This window comes from Mytilus edulis, chromosome 13 (genome assembly GCF_963676685.1).
Source record: "Mytilus edulis chromosome 13, xbMytEdul2.2, whole genome shotgun sequence".
Lineage (NCBI taxonomy): Eukaryota > Metazoa > Mollusca > Bivalvia > Mytilida > Mytilidae > Mytilus > Mytilus edulis.
In genome coordinates, this window is record NC_092356.1 from 2,280,880 (window position 1) to 2,308,853 (window position 27,974).

At 30.9% G+C, this 27,974-nt stretch overlaps 1 protein-coding gene across 5 annotated transcripts; it reads left to right on the top strand.

Annotated features, from left to right (window-relative positions):
• Positions 1-46: 46 nt before the first annotated feature.
• Positions 47-27,928, top strand: LOC139501510 (uncharacterized). Of its 5 annotated transcripts, none has more exons than XM_071290616.1 (16): positions 47-65; positions 2,404-2,538; positions 4,506-4,979; positions 6,147-6,242; positions 6,913-7,020; positions 8,770-8,880; positions 11,710-11,802; positions 14,549-14,819; positions 18,700-18,821; positions 19,597-19,802; positions 20,818-20,939; positions 22,010-22,145; positions 23,292-23,549; positions 25,166-25,407; positions 26,289-26,425; positions 27,591-27,928. In XM_071290616.1, exons 1-16 carry the CDS (start codon positions 62-64, stop codon positions 27,911-27,913), a joined length of 2,838 nt encoding a protein of 945 aa, XP_071146717.1. In that variant the 5' UTR covers positions 47-61; the 3' UTR covers positions 27,914-27,928. The 5 variants fall into 5 exon arrangements, with proteins under 5 accessions (XP_071146717.1, XP_071146719.1, XP_071146718.1 ...); XM_071290618.1 differs by having other exon boundaries at positions 4,506-4,685; XM_071290619.1 differs by lacking the exon at positions 47-65 and adding an exon at positions 754-928.
• The last annotated feature ends 46 nt before the right edge of the window (positions 27,929-27,974 follow it).

A 27,974-nucleotide genomic window follows, 5' to 3' on the forward strand; every position in this document is an offset into this window, starting at 1 on the left:
TAGGATTCTAGGGAACCCTTGGTTGACCGGATAACTCTGTCGCGTACAATCTCAATAATTAATGGGTAAGTAAGTAGTCGAGGTATAAAATAATTAATCGATTCATTTTATATATATTCGATTTCAATGATTGGTAAAATTTGTCTAGAGCGTAGGTGGTCGAGTGGTCAGGCTAGCGCGTCGGACACAAGAATTATAAGGAATGACTGTGATATTTATTTCTGTCTATTTGAAGTGTGCACCACATGTTTGATTTTATTTCGAATAGGCAGAAACAAATTTATTACATTCATTCCTTAGATAATATAAAAAAAAAATCGTGTATAAAATCTGAGACTACTATATAGACTAGTCTCAGATAAAATGTACTTCACAGTGAGTGACTATCATATTGAATCGGTTAAAAAATCACGTGTGTGTTTACAAAACTAATTCAGTGTATGTATTATTTTACTGCATAAATTGATTGCATAAAAGTATTTAAATTGGTAATAAATACCAATAAAGATAAAAACCTGAGATAAAAACATTGTACGTACAGTATTCAACTATGTAAATCCGGGAAAATAATTATTTGGTCGTCAATACAAATATTTGGCAAATTTTTCAACAAACTTAAATATACTCTGTCCTAAAAATAAATATTATGCAACTAGAAAACAATAAATATATAAATAAAAATCAGGGCGAATGGACCTTCGGCGAACAGGTATCAGGGCGAACATGAATTAGGGCGAATATATCCGGATTCAATAAAACACGCCCCAAGTTTGCACCAAGATGGTGTCCTTCCTAAGTATCCGCTGGGGACTTCTGCACAATATTACAACTAATTTGATGGTCTATGAGGGTCCACTCATGTCAAGATGGACTAATACATATATTGATAAACAAGGAATGCAGGATATAACTACCGACCGAATACAATGTAAGTAAAATATAATTGACATTTGAAGCGACTTCGTGGTCATCCTAAAAGCTAGTCCAAATAATTATGACGTCTGGGAAGGCTATTTTATTTTTTTTCTGGGACGCCTTCCTACAACGTTGTAGAAGGCGTCCCAGAAAAAAAATAAAATAGCCTTCCCAGACGTCATAATTATTTGGACTACCTAAAAGCCCTAAAAGTTAGTCCAAATAGTTATGTAGTCTTGGAAGGCTATTTTAAATTTTTGCTTTGAAGCCTTCCTATGTAAGGCGTCAAAGAAAAACAATATAATAGCCTTTCAATATGTCATTATTATTTGGACTACCTAGTAAAAGTAAAATATGGACATGTACAAGTGGAAAGCGAAAGTAGTCTAAAACTATAATACTAATCATGCTAATAGAAAACATTTTATCTTTATAACATGTATAAACAGATAAATAAGGATGTGAACAACTGATTGAACAATGTATAAGAGACATTAGAGGTAAAAATTATCCTCAATAAAATTGTTTTTTTTACAATTGACATGAATGACACAGTAAACTTATATTTTGTATTCTTATACCTGTATACTTTATATACATGAATTCTAATTTTTGGTGATTTTGTAATACTAATCATGCTAATGGTCTAATTATATATAAGATATCAGGGAGTAAAAAGGGGGGTGGGCGGGGTGGGGATGGAACACTTCCCTGTTTATTTGATAATTAAATTAGGGTCCTAAAGGGGGTATCTGCATGAAAAAACGCGAAATAAAATTGCCATTACACGATGAACAATTAAAAATGTCTTGCCAATTTCAGTAAAACATAGTGAATAACGAACCTTTTCCAAGACTGCACGTGAAATAAAAATGGGAAAACATGTGCACGAAAATAACCCTTTACCACCCGCCTTGAAGTATAGGAGTTTAACTGATTTAACTCCTCTGGAAGACGCTTTTTCAATTTTTCTTACAAAATGTATTTAATAGTTCATGAAACATGATGTACTGTCATGACTGTAAATTCAGAAATTATTGCATGCATTAAACATTGCGATTTTGTCATTTTAGACTGAAATGTGATTTAAATTTTTACGATTTTGAGAAAAATCCTGTTTAGTTTATAAATATAAAATATTTCAAAATGAGAGTTCAAATTAATGCTTTTACAGCTCTGTCGCATTTTTCATAATTTAATAAAAACTTCGCAATAATTTCTGAATTTACAGTATATTTACATTGATCATGTTTATAATATTGAAATAGTGCAACAATCATTGATGCAAATAAAAAAAAAATCGGGTGAGCCTCATGTTTAAAGTTTACTATTTGTGGACCTCCATCAATGTCCATGGATTTTTTAGTGTCACGGTTAAGTTTATATTTAATATATTAAGCTAGCCTATGTTCAAAATACATGTATGTGCGTACTAGGTATGTAAAATAAATGTAAATGATAATACTACAGTATAGAATTTTTTTTCAGAGGCTATAAATCGTACATGTACAGTGACAAATGACAACAGTGTGAATGTGAAAAATTGTGACCTCTGCATACCTTCCACAAGCAACTTTCATGGCAATGGTCATGCAGAAGAAAGTAATAGAAATAGCCTCGAAGGTAGTGTAAATGATATGAGAATGTATATATGTAGTTTGGTATGAACTTTAAAGTTAGACCGAATTCTTCTGTTCCTATCATGCATATATTTACTAATTTACATTTGCTTTTTATTGATTTTGGTATTTTCTAATTTAAAAAAAAATAAAATTGTGATTGTATACTGATATATATTGCACAAAATTTAAAAAAAATTAAAAACCAATTGTTCAGAGAACAATTGTAGGTCTTTCCACTAGAAAAGATCTTTTTTGATATTGAAATATTAAAAATCAGTTTAAAATGTTAGTTCCTATGGCTGTATGATGTATTTATATGAATTTAAAGCAAAGGTCAAAATCTAGAACGTCATATTAACCTATGACCTTGACCTCAATTTCAAGTTCACAAACCAAGGACCTTAAATCAAAAGACCCAAGGTCTTTAATATGTTTGGTTTATTAGTAATATCACTTTACGCGTAATTCTAAATGTAAGATGGGCAAAAACTCCTATTTATTGTCTGCGCACCCTTTCAATCAAAATATACAAGTAAGGACATGTCGCAACTAACAATTTATGAAAAATTATTTGTCGATATGTCATAAGGTATTTGAAAATAAATGAATATAAGCCAAAATCAAAATTTAGAATATGACCTTGACCTTTGACCTTGACCTCATTTTTATTATTTTCGACCAAGGACCCCAAATCTAAAGACCCTATGTCTTTATCACTTATGGTTTACCATTTAGAAATGCATATCACTTAATTTAAGGGAAAAGGGGGAATAACTCTCATATGGAGTCTCCGTAAAGCTTCGGTCCAAATGAATATCCTAATCCTGAAGATGTAACGAGCAATTTGGTAAAATAAATTTGTCGTAATCTTTAACGGTTGCGAAGGAGTAGTGGCCACAAGAAAAACAGTGTTTGGGGAGATAACTCTTACAACGTAAAGTATTTTGTTACACAGTTGTAAATTTTTAAAGCGTATAAACTATACGATACCATATTCCAAATATCTAAGCGACATCTTTTGAAACATCAATAATACGCAAGAAAAAAAATTAGGCGGAAGAAAAAAAAAAAAAAAAATAATAATAATAATAATAATAATCAGAACAAATTCAATAGGTCTTTCCACGGAAAGGTGGAAAGACCTAATAATTAGAAAATAGCAAAATCTATAATAAGCAAATGTAAATTAGTAAATATATGCATTATAGTGACAAAAGAATTTGGTCTATTTTAAAGTATTCTTGCACTAATCTTTGAAATGAAAGAGCTGAAAATTGACTGTACAAATTGATCTTAAAATGTGTGTACACCTAAATAATACATGTACATGTATATTCTTGAGGACCTCAGGAAAGAACAGTCCTACATGTACAGCTTACAGTGTTAACCTCTTAATTAAAAAAAAACTATTATTTTTATGTCAATGTATGGAGGAAATTGTGTTATAATATACATGTACATTGTACCATTTACAGGGTAAAGAACAGAAATACTAAAATAAATGTATTGTTTTCAAATCTATATGTTGAAGCACAAAATTTTGAAAAAAATTATACAAGAGAAGAATAACATTCAGATTACCTGATTACAGAAATGAACATTGCATTATTTTTATTATCGAAAATTTTTTAAATTTTAAAAACTTTCTCACAAATTCTGTTGATATACTTCACATTTTATTTTATGCTGGACTTCAATTATATTTTATTTTCTCAGATGATTTGCATTAAGATCAGAATATAAGGATGTAACTTGTAAGTGTTATCTATAACATGTATAAATTTGTTTGCGAGTTTAAATGAATGAGAGAGGAAACCCAACATCACTATTAAACATAAGACTTCTAAAGATCTACATCAAGTCATAACAACATGAACAATCATACTAATGTTTTTTCCATTTTACATTTATAAATAGTTTGATTTTTTTCCAATTTTACTTTATCTAAAGATCTAAATTTATTTGTAGAGAAGAAATCATCAGAAATTCACATAAAAAGGAACCCCCCTGAAAGAAGAGACAATTCTGAAACAAAATCAATTAATGTTCCAAATATTGATGAAACTCATCAACAAAGGACAAACAACACAAAAACCTTTCTATGTTGTCCCAAAGATACGTCAGAGCAAGGAGAGAAATTTACTAAAGGTGACTTTTCAAAATTAATGCTGGATATAAGCAATATGCATCTAGATATTTTGAAATATATTCAAAATTGTTCAAAAAACATTAAATTAATGCCAAAAATAGGAGATCCCTTGGATAGTTGTGAGGACTACAATGATGAAACTAGGAATTTGACTGAGGAGCAAAGATCATCACTCACAAAATATTTATGTGACAATTTTCAACAAATCACCTTGCAACACCCTGATGTTCCAAGTCTAATTCATGGCACTATTACATTTGTTTTGACACACAGACCTTCCAACTTAGATTCAGGTTTGTCTGTTTTTGCTTCTCTTTTATTTCTGTCAAAAGAATAGAGATGATATACATTTATTTTAGTGCTTATCATGTGTATGGTGCATATGGTATTACTTAGTCTATATATTCAGCTATATAAAAAATGAACACCTTACATTCCTTAATCATGTTAATGTTTGTAGCGTCATCGGGCGAGAAAAACAGACTTGTTTAGGGATATACATTTTTATGGCCTCGCAATGAAGTTGTCGGTGCCATATAGTTTTACCCTTGTTCATAATTCCGTCATTCTGTCATTCCGTAACAAACCATTATACAGAGTTTTTTTCTAAACGCCTTCAGATATTGGGCTGATTTTTGGTATGTGAGTTAACCATGATAAGTTACTGATCAATTTTAAGTTTTGTTCCGCTCCACTAATTTTTGCCTAAATTACGGGCTTTGGACTTTGAGAAATTATTGAAAATCACAGTTATACGGACTTTTTTTCTAAAAGCCTTCAGATATTGGGCTGATTTTTGGTATGTGAGTTAACCATGATGAGTTATAGGTCAAGTTAAAGTTTCGTTCTGCTCCGCTAATTTTCGTTGAAATTACAGGCTTTGGACTTTGATAAATTATTGAAAATCACAGTTATACGGATTTTTTCTCTATTCCCCTCCAGATTTTGAGCTGATTTTTGATATGTGAGGCTACCATCATGTTTGTGTCCACATGTGTTTATATCATTGTATATTGAATCTGCAGATTTTTCAACTTTTTGGGACGGGGCCATACGTGTCGCTTTGACACATCTAGTTTAAAATCAATGTCTTTTGAACTTTTTTTACTTTGTCATGTTTGTACAAGATGCCTTATGTTAAAAACATCCCTTCTGTCATATGTCAATTGTGCCTGACCTAATTTAAATGGTTTCATTGACCACTTGAAAAAAAGTTAAGATTTTTTGTTATGTTAATGTTTATGTTATCATGAGTAGTAGGATAACTTTACTAGCTATTTGCATACATGTGTCTTACATGATCAGTAATAATGCCTGTCAGACAGTTTTCACTTGGCCTATACCTACATCACGTACATGCAAATATATCTACAATACCAAAATCACGAAAAATAAGTACCCCAGAAAAAGTATGTGATGTACTGAATAAGATTTTAAAATTGTATTGCATATATTTACAGGACAAGGATTTGATTTAACTCCATTTTTGGAATCTGATGATAATGATGGCACAGATTCGGATTCAGGAAAAATTGAGAATGATGAATTTTCAAATGGTAATTAGCAAAATGATTAGTATTATATTACTCTGATTGAACGTTAGCATGGTTAGTACATGTATATAATTACATTACATGCATGTTTCTTAGTATGACATGTATGATGTTTTATTTTAATGGAAAATTCATACAGACCTAGAAACCAGTGTCTGGTTACCATTTGTAGAAAGGAGTGATAAACCTAGTATCTATAAGAATAAATGATAAAGCTAGAATTTAGGTTTAAACATTATTTAGATTAGTGTTATGGTTCACACATTTTAACTAAATTGCATAGTTGTGCACTAAAGCTGAACATTAAAACAGGAAGATAAACTGACATGGCTAGGATTACGTTTATACATATGTTGTAATATGTAGTGTGTTGAAAATTAGTTTTTGGTTAAGACTGTTTCTAGAAACTTTAAGCAATAGGTCAACTCTATTTAGTTTATTGAATGATTGTAAGGTGTACATGTATTTTTCTTTTGGTTTATACATTTATTACTATGACCTCATTTTCTTGGATCATGTTAAGTTTATGTGATTGTTGTAGTAAAGCTTTATATTTAGGACTATCAAATTAATATCAATGGTTAGTAAAGAAGGCGAGACATATCAGTGTGTGCACACATTCGTGTCAATGAAAATAAAATTGTTTAAATGAACTTTTTTGTTTTATTTACAGGACAGGTATTTGATTTAACTCCATTTTTGGAATCTGATGATAACATTGATAATGACGATAATGATGACACAGATTCAGCAATGATTGAGAATGGTGGATTATCAAATGGTAAGTGTGGTATTATTTTATGTTGATGAAAATTTGATATTATGTAAAATTGACACACTTGTTATTGTTTACTGTGTATTCTTATATCTTAGAATAGAATGGTATATAATGGCATGAATGGTATGCTCTTTTTGTTTTGCCTTCAGAAAAAAGTTTCAAAGTGTGAAACATAGGGTTGCTAATCAGCCTCTGGCATTGAAAGCTCCTTTGCATAAACTTTTATATATCAATTGCTGATCCAGAGCTTCAAGCAAGGGCTGGGTGTTGGGGTGGTGTCTGTCATGGAACTTTCCCTACATATGGTTTGTTACAGTTAAACAGACATTTGCCTGACACCACCTAAAGTTAATTCATGATTTTTTGTTAAATATATAAGTTTATTCTTTGATAAAAGTCCATGTAAATGTAGAGCGTTTGTATGTTGTATTAATGACAAGAATATTGCCAAGGTATGTTGAGGGGAGACAGTTGAAAAGAAATTGACATGTTTTTGTGCCAAATAATATTTTTCTGATTGCAGGGGAGTGATTGCTCATAAAAAAATCAACTGTTGAAAGCACAAAGTTACATAATTCACAAAAAGGATTATTTTTCTTAAACTTATTTGAAAGAGGATTGAGAGTTTCTTGTAGAGGTGTTGACTTCTTTTTAAAAAAAAAACCCAAAACTTCTAGATAGGATAGATCTAAAGCATTAACAGATTATAATGATATATATCAGTCTTAAGTTAATGGTGAAAGTTATTTTTTTTTATCATTCTGGGAATCAAATAAAGTTTACTTTATTTTACAGTTCTTATCTTATTTTTCTCTCATATTTGATAAAAACCTCATTACCAACAACTGAATAATTACATCTTAATTTAATCCTTTGTCCCAATTTGACAGGTATACCCCATTATACATTACCGTAAATTGGGTTATTTTGGTTGTAGTTTTACTTTGGTTTATTTGGTGCCTCCAATGAAAGTGCCAAAATTAAACACACAAAAATAAAGCAAACACTAAATATTGAAACGCCTAAATCGAGGACTGGTACGACGATATTGTAATGTAAATTGTTAAGGGAAATATCTCATGTAATTATCATGTCTTCCGTATTTCCAATAATTCTATGCATAGCCAAATCTGCAAATGAATATCGGGTATAATTTGACAACAACACTATATAATTTATATTTAATTGTCAATTTTCTAAAATTGTTAACAAAACACAATATGAATTTAAATTCACATATGTCATAAATATGCATGGCTATTACTGATTAGACACCGTTATTGGTAATTAAAATATAAAAACACCTTCGAATCCTTTATCTTCTGTTAATTAACATGTACTGCCAAGGGCATACAGATTAAAATTTAAATCCTTGATTGTTAATCTTTAACATTTAGTTCATGTTCATGTAGTTGCAATAAAGATAATGATTAAAATTTATTTTATTATTTTTTTTTTAATCAATCTTTTTAAAATCTCTGCAAAGATTGTGAACAATTGGTTATTAAATGTTACAAATATATTCATATCCTTAAGCTTTATAATAGAATTGTTTAATTGTATGTCATATTTTGAGAAAGGCTGCATTGAAGTGACTATTCTACTATCATACATTTATTTTACAAAGTAGAAAATGAATATTACTCAATATTTTGTTTATATTATGGCATAATGAAAATGTTGCTTACTTATTCATGTCACTTTAAACAGAATGTTTAAATTTTAAGTTTTTTATTTTTCTTTATTTACAAGTATTTGATTTAACTCCATTTTTGGACTCTGATGATAACATTGGTAATGATGATAATGATGACACAGATTCAGCATGTTCAGCAATGATTGAGGATGGTGAATTATCAAATGGTAAGTATTATATATACCACGCTATTTACGAGTTAACATTTAAACGACGAAACTGCAGGATGAGTTCGTTTAAATATGTTAATGAGTAAGGCATGGTGTATATGTTTTGTAACATCATTCAAAAGTGGCCTGGTGATATATTATCCAATAAAAAACCAGTGGAAGTGTCGTTTGAGCCCGCTGCTTAGCACACGCACAAGGAAACCTATCTAGTTGGGAATACAGCACAAGTTATTTTTCTGAATTGAGCGACTCGGGGTTCTTCTAAGGCACATACCATCTGATTTTTTGGGGGCCTATGAAATTTTAGAGCAAATTATTCCGGCTCTGATTTGTCATAAAAAAAATCTTTAAAAGAAAGATTTTCCCTGACAAAATTCTATTGCAACAAAATTTAATTTCAATAAAAATATTCGTATTAACCGCCGTCCCCTCCCAACCCCTAGTTGTAAGAGGTGTGTCTAAAAATTTTGTTAAAATAATTAAGTCGGTGACGGAAAGTAGAAATCCTATTTGTAAAATAAACGAAATTCTTGTCCTCGTGCATTTACTTAATTGTCAATCAAATGGAGACGTAACAAAATGGCGGAGCTTAAATCAAGGTTTAACATAAACAATATCAGATTAAACCACAGTCCAAGCTCTGCCTATCTACATAAAGTTGCAAGGACAAAGTACGCCATGATTCTTTTTAATGGAATGACAAATCAATCTTTTTATTACTAAAACTATGTTTTTTTTCAAAAACCGAACTATTAAGCAACATTTAAACCTTAAAACATTTAAGGAAAAATGCTGTATTATGTTACAATTAGTATTATTTTATCAAATAGAAATACAGTATGATAAACTAATTAACTTAAATTCTTCTGGTTATCTTGTCCACCGGCAATCAAAACAAATAGTTGCTATGAATCAGTTTCATTTTTATATTAAAAGCACTCATTATATACAGATTTTAGTCTTGACTGTGATGAAAGGATTTCTTTTCAGGTGACAGCTGCTGGGACAGCTTTGACGTTGGCGTCAACTGTAGTGAAATTTGTTTAATAGGATCTACTGATCAGTGATATATTGTTTAAAGTTGCATTACTTACAGTACATCTCAGTTTGTCTACCATTTCTAGGCCCTGCCAACAAGATCATGATTCATGGTCCAGTGACTTTGAACTTATAAGCAATTTTGATGTCCATCAGATTGTCTTTCTCTGATTTTCATGTGGACAGGCAAACAAATCTCTGTAAAATTAAGAATGGAAATTGGGAATGTGTCAAATAGACAACAACCCAACCAAAGAGCAGACAACAGCCAAGGGCCACCAATGGGTCTTAAATGCAGCAAGAAACTCCCGCACCCAGAGGCGTGCTTTAGCGAGCCCCTAAACAAAAATGTATACTAGTTTAGTTATAATGAAAATCATACTAAACTCGAAAATATATACAAGAAACTAAAAGTATAAATCGTAGAAGACTAAGAAATGCCATAGGCTCCTGACTTGGGACAGACACAAAAATTCTGTTGGGTTAAACAGGTTTTTTGAGATCTCAACCCTCCCCTATACCTCTAGCCAATGTAGAAAAACCAAAACACAACAATACACACAGTAAAACTCAGTTCAAAAGAAGACGGTTGAGCCAAATGTCAGAATTATATAGATAACAAAAGAAACTAAACAAAATGATAATGATACATACATTAACAAAGGACTACTAGCAGTTACTGAAATGCCAGCTTTAGACCTCAATTAAACTGATTCAATTATAATGTATAATTTTTTTTTATATATTAAATGGTCTTGTCACAGTACAATTAGACTTTGCAATTCTTCCATTTCTTTGTTCTCTTTCCACTCAATTATTAAGGTCCGCCACGTCGGTCGCCCTACAGTGATAAGTCTATCCTTCCATAAAATATTGTGTCTGCTCATTTCTTGAAAACCTTTACATTTTTAAAGTTTATACTTAACATGTTTATTCACTAACACCAGTGGGTGTGTCAATATGTATGCAGGCAGAGGTAGATTTAAAGGGTTTGTCAGGGGTCATGCCCCCCTTTTTGTGGTAAAAACTTGGTTGATTATATTGGGAATCATTGAAGCATGACTGGAGTGGGCCCCCTTTTAAGCAGTCAGTGTGACCCCACTTATGAAAATTTCTGGATCGGCCACTATACAGAACTCTGCAGATCATAGGTCAAGGTAAAAAAACTTAGGTCAGTTGAGAACCCTATGTCCTATGGAAAAGATAGTTTTAAAAACTGATTGCTCTGTACACTTCAGAACAGAAGAGTCAAATTTTCAGTTTAATCAAGTATAAAATGTACTTTGATGTTCTTAGATATGTTTTTTAAATAGTTGGACAAGTTCCTGTTTCATTAGTTCAAATCAATTTGGAAGGATTTGAAAATTAGTTTTTTTGCATGATAATGTTAGCTACAACTATGCATTTTGAAACTCTTTTCAATAGGCCACCTTTCTTCATGTTATTTAAGTTCTCTTCTGAGGGTGACCATAATGTACAGGTTTGACTGTAAACTATTCATAACAGAACTCTTTTTAGGATGAAATAATTCAATCCCTTCTGTTCACTTCAGAATTTTTATGAAAATACTTTTCACAAACATATTAAAACTATTATCTTATACTGCCACATCACTAGGATACTTTCATATGAGAACTGAATTTTAACACAGTGACCATGGATATGTTAAACAGTTTTGTCAATCTACACATTCTTGCCTTCTTTCCATATATGTAATTAATGTAATTTTCTTAAATACAAAAAGATTTCTTTTGAAATATATTTTTTGTATTTCATTTCCATTTACAGATAATAGCATTGATGAGAATAACGATGATGACATGGATGATGATGATGAGGATGATAGTAATACATCTTCTTGTGTGCAGTCTTATGTAGATGGTAAGACATTCATTTTGTAATAATGTCATGATCTTTTCTGGATTTATAGCTTCACCAATTTTTATACTCAGCCTAAAATACATGTAGAACATGGAAATCATGGTTCTTAAGTCTTTGTGTCTATCTGCTCATACGATCGTCCTTCTATCCATCCATACTCACGATCCTGAATCAGGTTAATGTTTTTGGTGAAGGTAGATTAGGGTGAAGTTGAAGTCACAAAACTTTGATCATAGTAAACATGTTGCTTATGATATGATCTTTCTAATTTGCATGTAAAATTAGGGTTTTGACCCCATTTGCATTGGTCAGTGAACATGAAAAATGATACTGAAAGAAGGGCATCAGTGTACTGTGGACACATGTTCTTGTTAAAAAATAGATCAATTTGGTTTTTATTATGTATTAAAGGTAATTGGATGAAACATTTATTGGTTACTTTTTTTTAACTAAGGCCAATTAAAATTAGTTGATAGATTTTTATCCTCGCCAGCCCCAATTTTTGTTATCTTGAAAAATTTTCGATTTCAGGATTTTGTTCATTTCCATACGTTATTAACGCTCAATAATTTCGTCTCATTCAATACTTCCCCATTGTTGGGTTGCTGCCACTAAATGGTAGTTTGAAGGAAATTTTGCAGTTTTTGGTTATTATCTTGAATATCAATAATGTTCAGCAAAGTAAGATCTATAAAAAAGTTAAATGACAAAATTTGTCAATTGACCCCTTAAGGAGTTCATGCTCTTTAAAGACAATTTTACACAATTTGTTCATAGATTGCTAACATTTAAAAATCTTCTCCTGAAACTATTGGGCCTAATATTTCTTAACTTTGAATGAATGTTCCTTTAGGAATCTAGTTTATGAATTTTATCGAATTTTTGATCCATCAACAAACATGGCCACCATGGTTAAAATAGAACATAAGGGTGAAATGCAGTTTTTGGCTTATATCTCAGACACTAAAGCCTTTTGAGAAAATCTGAAATGGGGTTAAAATGTTCAAAAGGTCAAGATCTATCAGCTGTGAAATGATCATGCAAACAGAAGAACCCATTGTTGGGTTGCTGCCACTAATTGGTTGATTTAAGAAAATTTTGCAGTTTTTGGTTATTATCTTGAAAATTATTGAAGATAAACAGTAAACAGCAAAAATGTTCATCAAAGTAAGATCTACAAAATAGTTTTATATGACCAAAAATGTCAATCGACCCTAAGGAGTAATTGCCCTTTAACAGATGTTTAAGGAAAATTTTACACAAGTTGTTTTATGTTTTTTAACTTCAAAAATCTTCTCAAATGAATTTAGTATAAATTTTGTATTTCATTTCCTTGCAAGTCAAGAAACATAGACACTACGGCTAAAATGGAACATATGGGTAAACCATAAAAAAAATAATCATTGATGAAAGATTTAAGCAAATAAAAAATAATAGGTGGGCGATTCAGGCTCTTAAAAGCCTCTTGTTTATTTATACAATGATTTGTGTCTGGAAATTTGGACTGTGAATGATTCCCAAGTGTAAGAATAGTGGAACACATTGGTTAAAAAAATCATAACTGGAATAAAGAAATTGACACAAGCATGAACTTGTTAGATTTATTACCATATATTGAGATCAAAAAAGTTGACAAAGATACCCATTTTATTAATTTATAGCAAGCTCTTTGATTTAGATATACCCAATGTTGACATACAGCAAACATCCTCTGTCCAAATACCCTTGTTATAGTCATTAAAAAACTTCATGTTCTACATTGTAATTGTATTTGCATCTTACATAGGACCAACCCTATTATTTCAACATTGTTGTTTGAGTTTTCATTTTATTCTGTACTTTTAATACTTGTGTTGCATACCAATGCATTTGCTTCAATTTGTTGGGACTACAAACCGTTGCTTAGAAAGCAAAATATATTTGATGTAGGTAGTCTAAGTGAACATGATGAAGACAGCATTTGTCCACATTTTTGCTGTTTACTATCAAATAGGTTTCTAAAGCGGCAATTATATGTAGAAAAGTCGTTTTCAATCAGGGATATTTATTTAAGAATTTGAAAAATTATATACAATACCTTATGCATGTAGTTACATGATACTGTTTATTCATTTATTTTCGTGAGTATCAATTTTCGTCGATTGAGGAAAACTTACATTTTCGTTGGTATTGGATTTCGTGGTTTTGCCAATCTCTACATTAAAAAGCCTATAGAAAATTTGTTATTCGTTTAACATTGGAATTCTTGGAACACATGTACCCAAGAAACCCACGAAAAATGGTATCCAACAAATAATGATTAAACCACAGTATAAGCTTATTATTACACTTTCATATATGAAGAACACGTCATGAAGCTTGAAACCCATTAATGGAATTTACTGACCCCATATATATCATATTAGGTCACTAGCACACTAAGTAACTAATAATATCAAAATTAAAATATTATACCCATTGATAAATCACCTAAATTTGGCAATTACTACTAATAAATATTTCACCTTGGGAAATTGCACTCCATTCAAATATTTGGCATATCCAAAAAGTGACCCATTCCACATATCTGTGTATTCCTTGATGTAGAAAGAGACCTTCCCTCTCCTGTGATCATGGTGATATTATGATTAGCATTGTTAAAATTAAACTGTATTACATTTAAGATTGCACTTCTTTTGAATCTTGATGAAAGGATGAATATTGACATTATGAGTACTTTATAAATTGACTTTTTGTGACTTTGCAGAAATTCCAGTTAACAGAGAAGCTTATCAACTTTTTCCTGACAAAATCAGAGGAGACCTTAAAAGTCCATGTTTATGTAAACAGCAGTGCAGTGAAGCATTATTTCAAGATGAAAATATCATTTATAGAGTCCAACATATAAGATCTGATTTACAAGGTTATAGACAAGGTGAAAAACGATCAACAAAGATCCTTGAATTAATGAGGAATACCATGTATAAAGATAAAAAAAAGGAAAGGAAACACAATTTCCATGGAAAAATAATTTGTATGTAAGTTGATAATTAAGAAATGATTCCTTTATGTCAAGGTCTATGCTAATTTAAAATGGGTAGGCTTTATATTTGTCGGTATTTACTCAAATTACACTGAACATTCATTTGACATAAGTGGTGTGTAAATATTATAAAATATAATGTCTTCCCATGTTAAATGAACATTAAGCATGATGTAAAGGGATTATTTTAATTCTAGTAGGACAAATATGATATCTTTATAGGTCGAAGTATACAAAATTCCTTAGGTATGTTTGGCTGTTCCTGTTTCCTCCCTATGAATTATGAACATATTATTTTCATATTAATAAAATTTAGCTAAAATAAATAATTTATTAGGATACAAATGAAAAAACCCCAGATAGAACAGTAAGTTTGTGCGCATTTGTCCTGGCCTCGACAATAACGCTTGTCCGATTGTCCGGTACCAGAGGGAAAAAAGGTCGGACAAGTAAAAGCTGTATCAAGCTTGTCCGTCAGGACAAGTTCAATTATTTTTCAGAAAATAAATTTTAATAATCCAACTTTGATGAACAAAGTAATTATAAACAAAAAACAAGAAAACAAATATTTATTTGACATGTGTCTGTATTCTGTTTATTCAAATGCAAAACCGTTTTTTTTCTTCTTCTTTTTCTAATTGCAATCGATAATTTTTAACTGGTTCTTTGTCAGGTACATTTTAAAAGGTAAAAGGTACACTATTTTCGGAAACCAGTCTAACTGATCCGAATCAATGATGCGCTTTGTAGATAAGGTAACTTTACAGGATAGTTCGTCACCTCGACAGGTTTAGCTTCAAGTTTAATAGACAGTTTGGCACCGTAGGCGTAGGAGACATATTTATTAGACATGATTGATAGACAGTTTGGCAAGGCAGGAGACATTTCGGGACCAAAACAAATCAGCACCTCATTTTGCTACCTTATTCTGTTCCATATAATACATACCATACCAGTAATTTTTTCACAAAAATATTTTTTTTTATTTACCAAAAAATTCACAAAATCATATTTGATCATAAGTAGAAAAAAACAATACTTGCAATATAGTGACCTATAGTTGTAAATTTCTGTGTCGTTTGGTCTCTTGCTGAGAGTTGTCTCATTGGTAATCAGACCTTATCTTCTTTTTATTGATAGTATTTGAATACACTTTTTTCAACTTAGAAAAATATAGGATACAAATGTCAAATGAGTGTACAGGCCTATCAGAAGATGGTGCCTCATGTGCAGAGTCTGATGAGACTAGCATTGATGAAAACTAGAACCTAAGTCATGTAAGTCCTGTGACATGACTAGATTCAGTTGTACTTGACTCATATTTTTGAAAAGTATTTTAAAGAAAAACATCAAATTCTGTTCTATTGTTTAAATTCATTTTGTTCCTTAATCAACTTAAGATGTAAAAAGGTTATTTTTAGTAAAAAAAATTTGGACAAGTAACAATTTCATTCGGACAAGTAAGTTTTGGTATGTACTTGTCCGACTGGACAAGTTGAAAAAAAAGTTATTGTAGAGGCCTGATTGTCAATCTATGTTTTGCCAATTAGAACACAGCAATGATTACAAAACAAAATAAGGATGTCATTATATGAATAACACAGAAATGAGAGGGTGATAGAGCAGATTGTTACCTCAAGAAAACATTGTCAACCGCAGCGAAGCCAAGGTTGACAATGCTTTTTCAGGGGTAAAAACGTTACAGGTATTAGAAATATCAACAGAAGTGGAGCAAAATGTTTCATTTTTTAAATTTTTTTTACAGTCAAATAATAAAATCTGTGCCAAAATGTAGAACTTAGGCATTGTCTTTAGTTACTTGAAGTAAATTCAATTCATTGTCCTTTGAATTGTCGATTTTTAGCTCACCTGGCCTAAAAGGCCATGTGAGCTTTTCTCATCACTTGGCGTCCGTAGTCGTCGTCGTCGTATGTCGTCGTTAACAATTTTTCAAACATCTTCTCCTCTGAAACTACTGAATGGATTTGAATGAAACTTAGCATGATTGTTCCTTAGAGTATCCTGCACAAAGTGTGTGCTTCGATTTTTGATTCGTCAAAAAACATGGCCGCCGTTACTTAAAATAGAACATAGGGGTCAAATGCAGTTTTTGGCTTATATCTCAAAAACGAAAGCATTTAGAGCAAATCTGACATGGGGTAAAAATGTTCATTAGGTCAAGATCTATCAGCCCTGAAATTTTCAGATGAATCAAACAAACCATTGTTGGGTTGCTGCCACTTAATTGGTAATTTTAAGGAAATTTTGCAGTTTTTGGTCATTATCTTGAATATTATTATAGATAAAGATAAACTGTAAACAGCAAAAATGATCAGCAAAATAAGATCTACAAATAAGTTAATATGACCAAAATTGTCAATTGACCCCTTAAGGGGTTATTGTCCTTTAATGACAATTTTTCACAATTTGTTCATCATATTTGCTAACTTAAAAAAATCTTCTCCTCTGAAACTGCTGAATGGATTTGGATGAAACTTAGCATGATTGTTCCTTAGATTATCCTGCACAAAGTGTGTGCTTCGATTTTCGATCCGTCAAAAAACATGGCCGCCGCTACTTAAAATAGAACATAGGGGTCAAATGCAGTTTTTGGCTTATATCTCAAAAACGAAAGCATTTAGAGCAAATCTGACATGGGGTAAAAATGTTCAATAGGTCAAGATCTATCAGCCCTGAAATTTTCAGATGAATCAAACAAACCATTGTTGGGTTGCTGCCTCTTAATTAGTAATTTTAAGGAAATTTTGCAGTTTTTGGTCATTATCTTGAATATTATTATAGATACAGATAAACTGTTAATAGCAAAAATGTTAAGCAAAGTAAGATCTACAAATAAGTCAATTTGACCAAAATTGTTAATTGACCTCTTAAGGAGTTATTGCCCTTTAAAGACTTTTTTCACAATTTGTTCATCATGTTGACTTACTTTAAAAAATCTTCTCCTTTGAAACTGCTGTATCAATTTCAGCCAAACTTAGGCTAAATGAGTTTTAGAGTTTCAGAGTATCTAGTATAAATTTTATATTTCATTTCCTTGTATGTCAAGAAACATAGGTCCTATGGCTAAAATAGAACATAGGAGAAAATGATTTTTTTTTGCTTTTGAAGAAAATAGGACGATTCAAAGAACATTTAAATAAATTGAAAAGCCAAAATAATCATTGATATGAGATTAAACCAAAAAAATTCAGGTGAGCGATTCAGGCTCTTGAGAGCCTCTTGTTTATTGGTCTAGACAAAAGGGTGACATTAAAAAAAATTGTCACCCGCTCAGCCATGTGATAGAGTAAATTAACACCCTTGTTGTATTAGCCAATCAAAATGTGGCATTTTAATGTGAAGTATAATAAATTATAATGTAGTACAACAGACTATTGATCTGTAGATATTCCATGAGGAGTTCAGATGTTCAAATGACTTTTTACAATCCAATCAACACTTTGGCTTCCAAAAGCTTTTGTATGTTTTACTATGAACTATTAATGAAGTTGCCATGTAATCTGCATTTATTTCTGGATAAAGTCCTAAATACTATTATTCTAACTGTTTAATTTACTAACATTTCAATTTTAGGCATCAACCTGTTTGTTTTTATGATCCAAATGAATATTGGGGCAACCCTTGGCTAATTTTTTAGACTTCCTCATTGTTTTAATTTGAAGCAGAGGTGTTATTTGGTATTGAGCTGCAGGGTATAACTTGTTGTAAAAAATCACAAATAAAGGATAACATTTCCTTCAGATACTGATTCCATTAACATGACAGATACAGATCTGTGGTTGAAATAAAAAAAAAATATTTAAGTATTAGTTGATTAATGTATCAGCTTTTTATATGGTGATTTTTTTTTACAGGAGGAAATGGACTGATCTGTTGGGAATTAGTATTGCCACTTACTACAGGATATATAAACTTTTGAAGAAAGACATAATGGTGGTAGAGAAAGTGAGGAAAACCCATTACCATAATATCAAAGGTTTGATTTTGCCTATATAGCATGTATAGTTATTTTTATAAATATATAATTATGTTGTGTACAAGTTGCGATTTTGTACAGGATATAACATGTACAAAAATTTGTACATGTTATAATTGGTACAATGCAAAAATACAAGTTATAACATGTACAAAATATTGCTTAAACATGGTTTTAACTTGTTCAATTCCATATTTTTCTAGGGTTCCAGCTGTTAATAATTTATACTGCTTCAAAGGGGTTCTTTAACTGTACCGAAATGGTATCGCATTAACGGACAATAACAAAAAAATGATAAAAAAAATGTTTACGGTTAAATGCTTGTGTTGTGATAAAAGAATATATTTTTATTTTCAAATTTTGTACCAGTTATAACCTGAACAAAATTGCAACTTGTACACGACATATATATAGCTTTTAAAACTCATATTTTCAGTTGCATACAATTTCAAATTACGAAACAAGAACACACCTTGATTGTAGGTATGTTTTCTTTGAAAAGAAAAGAAATGTCAGCCATTTAAAATATTATTATTAATTAAAGTGAAGTATTAACATTCAAATGATTCTTCTGTTAGATTTTAAGTAATATGATGCAAGGATCCATGCTAACCTTTCTGAATTTTTCTGAAGATTTCTATATCGTTTTGTCCATTGTAAATTATTGATTAAAAGTAATAAATAAAACAATGAACTAGTTGAATATTGCTTTTTGGATTAATACTTAAAATAGATATATCAATTTTTCAACAATTTGTATTTTATTTTGTTATAGGTCTTCATGCTGTAGCATTTATGGACAATTTTATAGATGAGTACGGAGATCCAAGCCCTGAAAGAGATGTAATGTTATTGCCAGATTGCATTAATATAAAGTATATGTATGATGAGTACATAACTATACCTGGACTTTGCATAAAAGAAAGACGTTTTTATCAACTTTTTTCAGAAAATTTTGAGAAAATTGTTAGTTTTGTTAAGGTAAATAATTGATCTTTTATTCATAAATTTGAAGGAAAGAATACATAGTATTTGAACCTTTTAAAAAAAAAAAAATTGTTTATTCTATTGATAAAGGAAAATTACAAACTGTTATAAACATATGCCTCATATTTAAACTGAGTTATTATGATTTTTGTCGAGCCTGCGACTTTTGTCGCAGAAAGCTCGACATAGGGATAGTGATCCAGCGGCTGCTACGGCGGCTACAGCACAGCGTTAGCTAACTTCTTAAAAGCTTTATATTTCAGAAGGTGGAAGACCTGGATACTTCATACTTTGTATATGGATGCCTCATGTTACGAAGTTTCCGTCAGTCACGTGTCCAATAACCTTGACCTCATTTTCATGGTTAAGTAAATACTTGAAAAAAAAGTTAGGATTTTTTGTAATGTTGAATTCTCTCTTACTATAAGTAATAGGATAACTATATTTGGTATTTGCCTACCTTGCAAGGTCCTCGTGGCCATCAGACAGTTTTCACTTGACCCTGACCTCATTTAATGGATCAGTGAACAAGGTTAAGTTTTGGTGGTCAAGTCCATATCTCATATACTATAAGCAATATGTCTTGTATATTTGGTGTATGGAAGGACTGTAAGGTGTACATGTCCAACTGGCAGGTTTCATCTGACTTTGACCTCATTTTCATGGTTCAGTGGTTATTGTTAAGTTTTTGTGTTTTGGTCTGTTTTTCTTATACTGTATGCAGTAGGTCTACTATATTTGGTGTATGGAATGATTGTAAGGTGTACACGTGTAGCTGGCAGATGTCATTGAACAGTGTATTGAAGGCTAATTATAAAAAACAACTTTAAAAATTATAATATTAAGAAAATGGAAATAGTGTGTGCATATTTGTAATCATTAAATAGCAAAAAAATAATCATTGATATACAAAATATTACAGTTGAGTGATTCAGGCTCTTCAATTCCAAAACTTGGACATATCTGATCAATAATCTCATCTGCTTTTAGAATACTTTTATCTTTTTAGACAAAGAATATTAATCCTTGTGACATATGCATGAAGGTTAAAATGGAGATGCATAAATTAAAAGATGCTGTTAAAAAAGATCAGCTGAAAAAAGATTTAAAAGTTCACCTTGATAGACAAAGGTAATGTTATTCAACTGAACATTGAATCTGAATCCCTTGAACCAAAACTTATATGATACAATTCACATTTCTTTTTATACCCCCGGCCCCCGCATTAAAAAAGGGGGTATACTGTTTTACCTCTGTCTGTCCATCCTTCCGTCAGTCCGTTAGTCCGTCCGTCCCATGAATATTTTTCGTCGCATTTTTCTCAGGAACTACAATACAAGGATTTCCAGAGTTTATATAAGTCAGTTATACTGTGTGATGTGTTTCAGATTCATTGCTCGACAACTTCCTGTTTACCGAATACTTGTATGATTTTACACAAGATAGCCAAGTTGAAAATTTTCGTCACATTTTTCTCAGGAACTACAATACAAGGATTTCTGAAATTTGGTTTCAAGGTTTATATAAGTCAGCTATACCGTGTGATGCTTTTTCAGATTCATCACTCAATAACTTCCTGGTTACCAAACACTTGCATATTTTTACACTATTAATAATATACACTTGCGGTGGGGGTATCATCATTGAGCAGTAGCTTGCAGTTTCACTTGTGTTACTTTAAAAATAGAATGAATCGTTTAAGTATATTAATGTCTCTTAAATTGTACTACATTTGACAAAAAAAGCTTCTTCAAAAATGTTGCTACTAATGACAAAATGGATGTCAAGTTTAATATAGGCAATTTCCACTTTAACAGTTCATGAGATATGGTCTTTGTGATATTGAAAATGACAGGACACAAGTAACTGTTCAAAAATTTGCTTTGCTGTCACTCTGACAGCCTCTTGTCTTTTATTTTTTTTTCGATTTCCAATGAGAACACTATACAATCAATCACAAATAATGCAACATGGCGGAGCCTCTACTTTAATTTGTTTACACATGACATTTGTTATTTTCCTCTCCAATATTTTGTTATAGATGTGTTTTAGCAATATATTTGTATGCTGCCATCAATTTTGTAGTACATTCCCTTGATTCCACTTTCTTTGTAACTACAGCATACAAACCAAACTAAATGCCAAATAGTGAAGATCCGATATCATGAATATTTTGAAGCAAATGCTTATTTTTTTTATAGGAGTGAAAGAAGAGACTATTACAAGAAGAAAGACGAAGCATGTATGAAGTCAAAGGAAGTGATGAGTATTATCATTGATGGAATGGATCAGTCAAAGACTAACATTCCACACTTTAAGGGATGGACTAAACCAAAGGTATACAGTTGTACATTGTCAATTATCCAAGTAATAAGATATGAGATGATCAGTAAGTCACCATGAAGTTTTAATCAGGTTTTTTTCTTTTAAAATTTACCTGGATTAGAAACTACCAAATCTCATAATGATGATTTTAAATTTGGTTTGATAATTGTTAGGTTAAAGTAAAAGGTAAAACATTGAATTCACCATAGCGATTGTTATGGTCTACAATAATGTTCAATATTTCTATCAAATTGCCAAAACTATAAAATATATCAAATTAAACAATATTGATCATTTGATAAGGCATGCACAACTTTAAAAAGTTATTGACATATATCTGTAAGTAGTGTGACATCTGGAAAGGGTAATTGTGTCAAAAATGATAACACTAAATTGATGTTCATAATAATAATTATTATCCATTTTTCAATTGTTTTATAATCATTGATAATGTAGATACAAATGGTACAAATGTGTAGGTTTAAGATCAATATATTTGACAAGTTGAAATTCCAAAATATCCATTAATATTACAGATATGAGCTTGTTAATTGACATTAGAATAGAGTCCTATTTGCAGATTTTCAGATGTTGAATAAGCTTAATATTTTAGAAACAACATAGAATTTAGTATTCTCTTGATATAGAGGATAAAACAAATGAACAGATTGGCTATAAAAATCAGTACTGATGTAATATTCTCTCTCTCTCTAGAGATATCATATGTTTGAAACCTCTACACTTTGTCTTCAACAGTAGTGATTAAGACACTTGTTCTGTAAAGGAATCTGGCTTAAAAATTGTTTTTATGTCCCATTTATGAGCATTATGTTTTCTGGTCTGTGTGTTTGTTTGTCCATCTGTCCCACTTCACGGTTAAGTTTCTGGTTAAGGTAGTTTTTGATGAAGATGAAGACTTATCAACTTGAAATGTAATAAACATGTTACTTATGATATGATCTTTCTATTTGTAATGCCAAATTAGAGTTTTTACCACAATTTCACAGTCCACTGAACATAGAAAATGATAATGTGGTTGGGGAATCCATGTACTATAGATACATTCTTCTTTTTAATTTTTTAGCTTTGATTATAGGATTCACATATGTACAGAAGTTCAACATGTCCATGCACTAAATCCAAACATTTTTTTTGAAGTGTGGAGCACCAGCTTTAAAAACCCACATCACTGGATGCTTAGTTCATGGCAGTCAACTCTATCTGTATACAGATTTACTACAATGGCCACATGATCCTAACTTAACTATTACCTGCCTTGTTAATGCAATAACCAGTAATACAAATGTGCTACCCCCAAAACTATATGTACAATGTGACAATTGTGGAAGAGAAAATAAAAACAAGTATGTGATAGGATTCCTTGGTTACCTTTGCTTGAGTGGATATGTCAAAGAGGTACTTGTATATGTTTATATGTATGTATGTACAGTTAAGACAATGATTTATCAAATTGAAACTAAATTTCTTAAATCTGAGAAAAAAATGCCACACTCTTGGAATTTGTGTCCTAATAAAATATGGAAAACACACTACTGAAATAGATCGATGAAATATTAAAACAAGTTTGAAAAGAATTTTGGAGAAAAGTTTATGAAAGGATGTGTGTAGATGTGAAAATTACTTAGATTTGTGTACAATCAGGTAAATGTAGCAATTCATTGCAAATTGTTAGTCTGGCTGTTTATATGTATGATATGCAAATTTTAACACTGTGTATTCAGGCAAATGTCAGATATACTTTAGGCAAATATTTTTGATAGTCTGATACAAAAAGATTAAATATTTGTTGGCCCATTTAGAAAAAAAGATATGTTCAATGATTTGCTGATAGATCTAGTTTGCAGACACTATAATTTGCAATAACTTTAAAATGGCATGTTTAAATGCACATTCATACTTTCAAAATAACTAATGATACTGATTAAGGGCATACAATACAGTTTTGGTCCTGAATTTACAGTTTGATGAAAATTTCCATGTAGGCTAGTTTTTGCCTGATTAAATCAAATATGTAAAAAAAAATATGTGCTACTTTTTGAGTTAAATGAGCTCGAAATTTTGTATATTTGCTCAAAATTTGAATTTGTGGCCGTATTTTTCCTTTCGATAGAAAGCCATCACTTTTTTGTTTTAAAAGATAAACACAAATTGTTTTTTGTGAGATAATTTGTAATTTTTGTATTTTATAAGTATCCTAAAAAATTATGCATTTTTTATTCAGAAATAACTCATATTTATCAAATGGTCATGAATTAAGAAAAAATCGTATTTTTTTGCTGTATATTTATCAAAATTAATAAAAAATCCTCTATTTACAGTTTTATAAAATTTGGTCCACATAATCTTCCTGCAAAATGAAACAACATGTTGTTTTAAAAAATAGGGGTCCATGCACTCGTTTTCAAATTAAATCAGTTTGAATGATAAAAAATAGTTGAAAAATGCATCTTTTCCCGATATGTCATAGTTTGATGTCGCGAAAATAACATTTTACGTTAGCAATGTCATTACCTCCCCTGTAACTGTATGGTATGCCCTTAACACAAAATATTAGTGGTGAGTGATTTATGCTCTTGTGAGCCTCTTGTTATATATATACCAGTAATTGCTATTGGTGCATTGCATAATCATGATAATAGAAAAATTATATGACCATACTAAACTTATTGCACACAACATGCTTGTAAGAACAAGTTTATCTATGCCAAGTCCCAAAATATCTGAAGGTCAAATAGGATAAGCATGCAGCAGTACAACATAAATTTAAAATTTCTGTTTAATTTAACCTATAGTTTTGTACTCTTGATCCTTGAATTCAAAAACATGTGTATGGTGCGCTGTTAGGTTTGTTGAGTCACTAAGGAAAGAAGTTTGTTTGTGATTTTATTATTTGTTGCTGGGTTGCTGTCCATAGACAAATATTCCCTTCTTCTATATATATATATATGTAGAATATGTCTTAGTTCTTGATAAATTTCAATTTATTGTTCTTGTGTTCTGCATACTTTTAGGCTTATCTGTCCTTCCTTCTGAAGGGACATACACATGAGGACATTGATCAACGATTTTCAGTAATTTCACACAGATTACGACGGGTTAATGCCATGACACTTCCTCAGCTACAAAAGGAAATAGAATCAAGTTTTCATGATAAACCACACCAGGAAGTGTTAGCATGTGTACGAGATGTCAAATCATGGTTAGACAATTCTCTTTGTGAGATGTCATTCCATTCCTTCCAACATCAGTTTTGGTATGTATTTTATAGTGACATACAGCTTAGAGCCTCTTATAAATAAATTAATCATAATTAAAATGTAACAGTTCATAGCAAGAAAAACATTAGCCAAAGTAACAAACTATTTAGAAATGATTGTACATTTCTCACACTTATCACTTGGATAATGAAGTTCTAATTAAAATTAGGAATAATCAGAAAAATCAGATTTGAACCATCATTTTTTTGAAATTTTTTTTTTTGAAATTTCAAAAACTGATTTCTAATACTTATAGAGCATTTTTGATCAGATTTTCTTCAAATGAGCTGCAAGAATAAGGGAAACAACAGACAAAATCAGAAAAAAAAATAGGAAGGGCACCATTATGTTGGAAAAGATCATATTAGAATATTCCATATCTATACTTGTAACTGCAGTAACAACCTGCAGTTTTATCAGAGTATCTTCATTATTAATTAATGTTCGCACTTATACCTTGGCCAAGTGTGATGAATAAAATAATTCCCAGAAATTATTGTATTCCATGGAAAAGAGTCTCAGATTGCAAGATAATAGAATGTTAATCTGCAGAAAGTGATGGTTCATAGCTTTTATTCCAGTAGGCAGCAGATCTGCATGCTCAATACCTTATATAAAGATGCCATGTAAGAAGTTTCCATTTGTCACATGTGACATGACCTTGACTATAATTTCATCATGTTCATAGCTTAGTGAAATGCCTAGAAAATCAACCTAGTAAAGTAAAGGTCCATGAAACCTTTACTTTTCACTTTAACTTCATACTTCTAGGATATATATTTACTTGAGATAATGTAATATAAGCAAATAGGATCCAGAAACGAGCAACATTTGTTTAGTTTGTTTTTCTCATGTGATATTTATTTTTTTACTTTAGGCTCTATTGTGACCGTCCTAACCATGTTACTTTGAAATATAGGAAGTTTTCAACTGATTCTTGGTTGCCTGAGGCTGGCCAAAACCAAATAGAATTGTTTGATTTAGATATAACAGGAAATAACACTATTCCTCAGGGTAAGTTTCAACCTAGGTGGTTTTAAAAAAAGGATGTCTATTTCTTTTACTTCCATTGCTTTGAAAGCAATCGTTTGTATACTGATTTTAAAACATGAGTGCATTCATGTTTATAACCTTGATTGAAACCAAACAGATAGTTAAAAAAGACCAAACAGCACAAATATATATATATAGAAAGAGGTGGTATGAGTGTCAATTAGACAACTCTCCATCCAAGTTGCAATGTATAAAAGTAAACCATTGTAGGTCAAGGTGTGGTCTTAAACACAGTACCTAGGCTCACACCGAACAACAAGCTATAAAGGGCCCCAAAAATTACTAGTGTAAAACCATTCAAACGGGAAAACCAATGGTCTAATCTATATAAAATACGAGTAACTAGAAACACTTATGAACCACATAAACAAACCACAACCACTGAACATCAGATTCCTGACTTAGGACAGGTGCAAACAATTGCAGCGGGATTAAACGTTTTAATGGTACCAAACCTTCTCCCTTTTCTGAAACAGTAGTATAACATCACAACATAGAAAGACACACGATAAAATATCAATTGGAATGACTTAACTCAATCAAAAAACGAAGTGACACAAATAAACACACAATGAACAAATAAATTTGATCTATGTTGCAATGTAAATACTGAGTTAATAAAAATAAGGGATGAATAATAAAAGTCAAAGTATAAAACTGCTGTGAAATGTTATTTTTTATAGAAAAACATCAAATTGGGAAAAAAAATTACATTATATAATACACAGGTAAATGAAAATAATTTTGTTGCTAAGTATACTTCTTTTTTTGTTTTTATAATCATCCGGTTAGGAATATCAAGAAATATGTTGGACTCTCAGATTTTTTAAAACAATAGCTTTACTTGTGTAAAGTATAATTGAATTGTGAAAATTCCCCTGACAGCTTCAGCTTGTACACATTATAATCTGCATTATACTTAACATCCAATAAAATTTAAGTATCAAAAGTATACAAACTGAAGAAGTCCTGCCTATCTATTGATTGCAGATATCAATCTATAATTACAATGCCTCAACAAACAAATATATAAACAAAGCAATCAAGCCAACCAAACATTGAAACTAAAAGCATTATAAAAATAGCTCTAAGGTTATAAAACTAATGATATAATTTCATTGAATAGGTATACCTAAACTATGCCAACAGCACTATGATGATAGCAGGATTGAAATGGCCAGACATGCCGTCATGAAAATGAAGAATTTTTTGAATTTCCAAGAATATACATGGTGGATGGAATTTCTTAACAATCCAACTAAATCCACTCCCAAAATAACCAGATGGCCATTGACGAATTTACTGGAAACGCACAAGATTATAGATATACCAATACAGCTGGTGCAAACAGAGGATCCTGGACCTTCATGCATTACTGAAATGTTAGAAAGTGAAGGCTTAATAAGAGAGTATGATTTCCTTTGCATTCACTTCTTAAAAGTACATTAATCTTAGTGTCTCTAATTTTTGTGATAGTTTCATGTTTCTTGATTGGTGTGAGAAAAATATT